Source organism: Etheostoma cragini, chromosome 3 (genome assembly GCF_013103735.1).
Source record: "Etheostoma cragini isolate CJK2018 chromosome 3, CSU_Ecrag_1.0, whole genome shotgun sequence".
In the NCBI taxonomy this organism is placed as follows: Eukaryota; Metazoa; Chordata; class Actinopteri; order Perciformes; family Percidae; genus Etheostoma; species Etheostoma cragini.
In genome coordinates, this window is record NC_048409.1 from 29,955,301 (window position 1) to 29,956,935 (window position 1,635).

Genomic DNA, 1,635 nt, shown 5'->3' on the forward strand with positions numbered 1-1,635 from the left:
TTTTAGCGTGTATAGAGCAGCATATCTCCACCAGACTCCATGTAAATAATCACTACTTTTAGCGTGTATAGAGCAGCTGCTCGGCTTCAGTTACATGTAGTTGTTAATTAATTTCAGAGTTTGTGACCTGTTTCACATCTTTCCGGAAACTGTCCATCTGTTGGCTGTCGACCCGAGAGTAGACATGTCCTCCTGGTTGTCCTCCTGGTTGTCCTCCTGGTTGTCCACCGCTCGCAGCTCGTGGAGGATTTGTTGAATTTGAGCAGTGTTGATGGTTTCTAAGACCCGCTGGCGGGTCACGTGACGCCACACATCAACTAACCTATCAACTCTCTCTCTCTCTCTCTCTCCCTGTCCCTCCCTGTCTGTCTCTCCCCCTCTCCCTCTCTCTCCCTGTCCCGCCCTGTCTCTCTGTCCCAGGAATGGTGCAGAAGTTGGACCAGAAGCTTCCGGTAGCTAACGAGTACCTGCTGCTGTCGGGCGGGGTGCGTGAGGGCGTGGTGGACATGGACGTGGACGAGCTGAGCGTGTCCTCCCGGGGGACGGACTACGACATGGACTTCACGCTGCTGGTCCCGGCGCTGAAGCTGCACGACCGCAACCAGCCGGTGACGCTGGACATGAGACACTCGGCGCTGGGACACTCCTGGCTCAGCCTGAGACTGTTTGATGAGGGGACAATCAACAGGTGATGATGACACACACACACACACACACACATACACAGAGACACACAAACACACACACACAGAGACACACACACAGACACACACGGAGATACACACACACACACACACACACACACACACACACACACACACACAGACAGAGACACGCGCACACACACAACCACACACACACACGTACACACACACAGACACGCACACACACACACACACGTACACACACACACACACACAGGGACACACACACAGACACACACGGAGATACACACACACAGACACACACAGAGACACGCGCACACACACACAACCACACACACACACACACAGACACACACACACACACAGAGACACACACACACACAGAAACATACACACACACACACACACACACACACACACTTTTCTAACTTTTCCTGTGTCCAGGTGGAAGGACTGCTGCACTGCATTGTCTAAATGTGTGTGTGTGTGTGTCTACATATGTGTGTGTGTGTGAGCGCGTGTCTATGTCTCCATGTTTGTGTGTGTTGTTTCTATGTAACTGTGTCCATGTGTCCAGGTGGAAGGACTGCTGCACCGTGGTGGACCACGTCAGCGGCGCGGTGAACTACTTCTTCTCCCCCACGCTGGTGGCGGACTGGTTCCACCAGGCGGTGTCGCTGGTGCTGCTGGAGGTGCAGAAGAAGCCCCAGAGGGGGGTCCCGCGGGTGGAGAAGGTGCAGCGCAACGGCACGGTGGTCTCCGTCATCCTGGGCGTGGGCAGCAGCCGCATGCTGTACGACATCGTCCCCGTGGTGTCCTTCAAAGGCTGGCCCGCCGTGGCCCAGAGCTGGCTCATGGAGAACCACTTCTGGGACGGCAAGATCACGGAGGAGGAGGTGATCTCGGGCTTCTACCTGGTCCCCGCCTGCTCGCCCAAGGGCCGCAAGGAGAACGAGTGGCGGCTGTCCTT

At 55.6% G+C, this 1,635-nt stretch overlaps 1 protein-coding gene across 1 annotated transcript in view; it reads left to right on the forward strand.

The window, feature by feature from the left end:
* The first annotated feature begins 409 nt into the window (after window positions 1-409).
* The window catches only part of LOC117938772 (protein MB21D2-like), a 1,372-nt gene continuing 146 nt past the window's right edge, over window positions 410-1,635 (forward strand). The window contains exons 1-2 of the mRNA XM_034863635.1: window positions 410-688; window positions 1,243-1,629. Coding sequence (XP_034719526.1) covers window positions 423-688; window positions 1,243-1,629 — 653 coding nt within the window. The 5' untranslated portion in view covers window positions 410-422. The remainder of the gene's footprint in view (window positions 689-1,242; window positions 1,630-1,635) is intronic.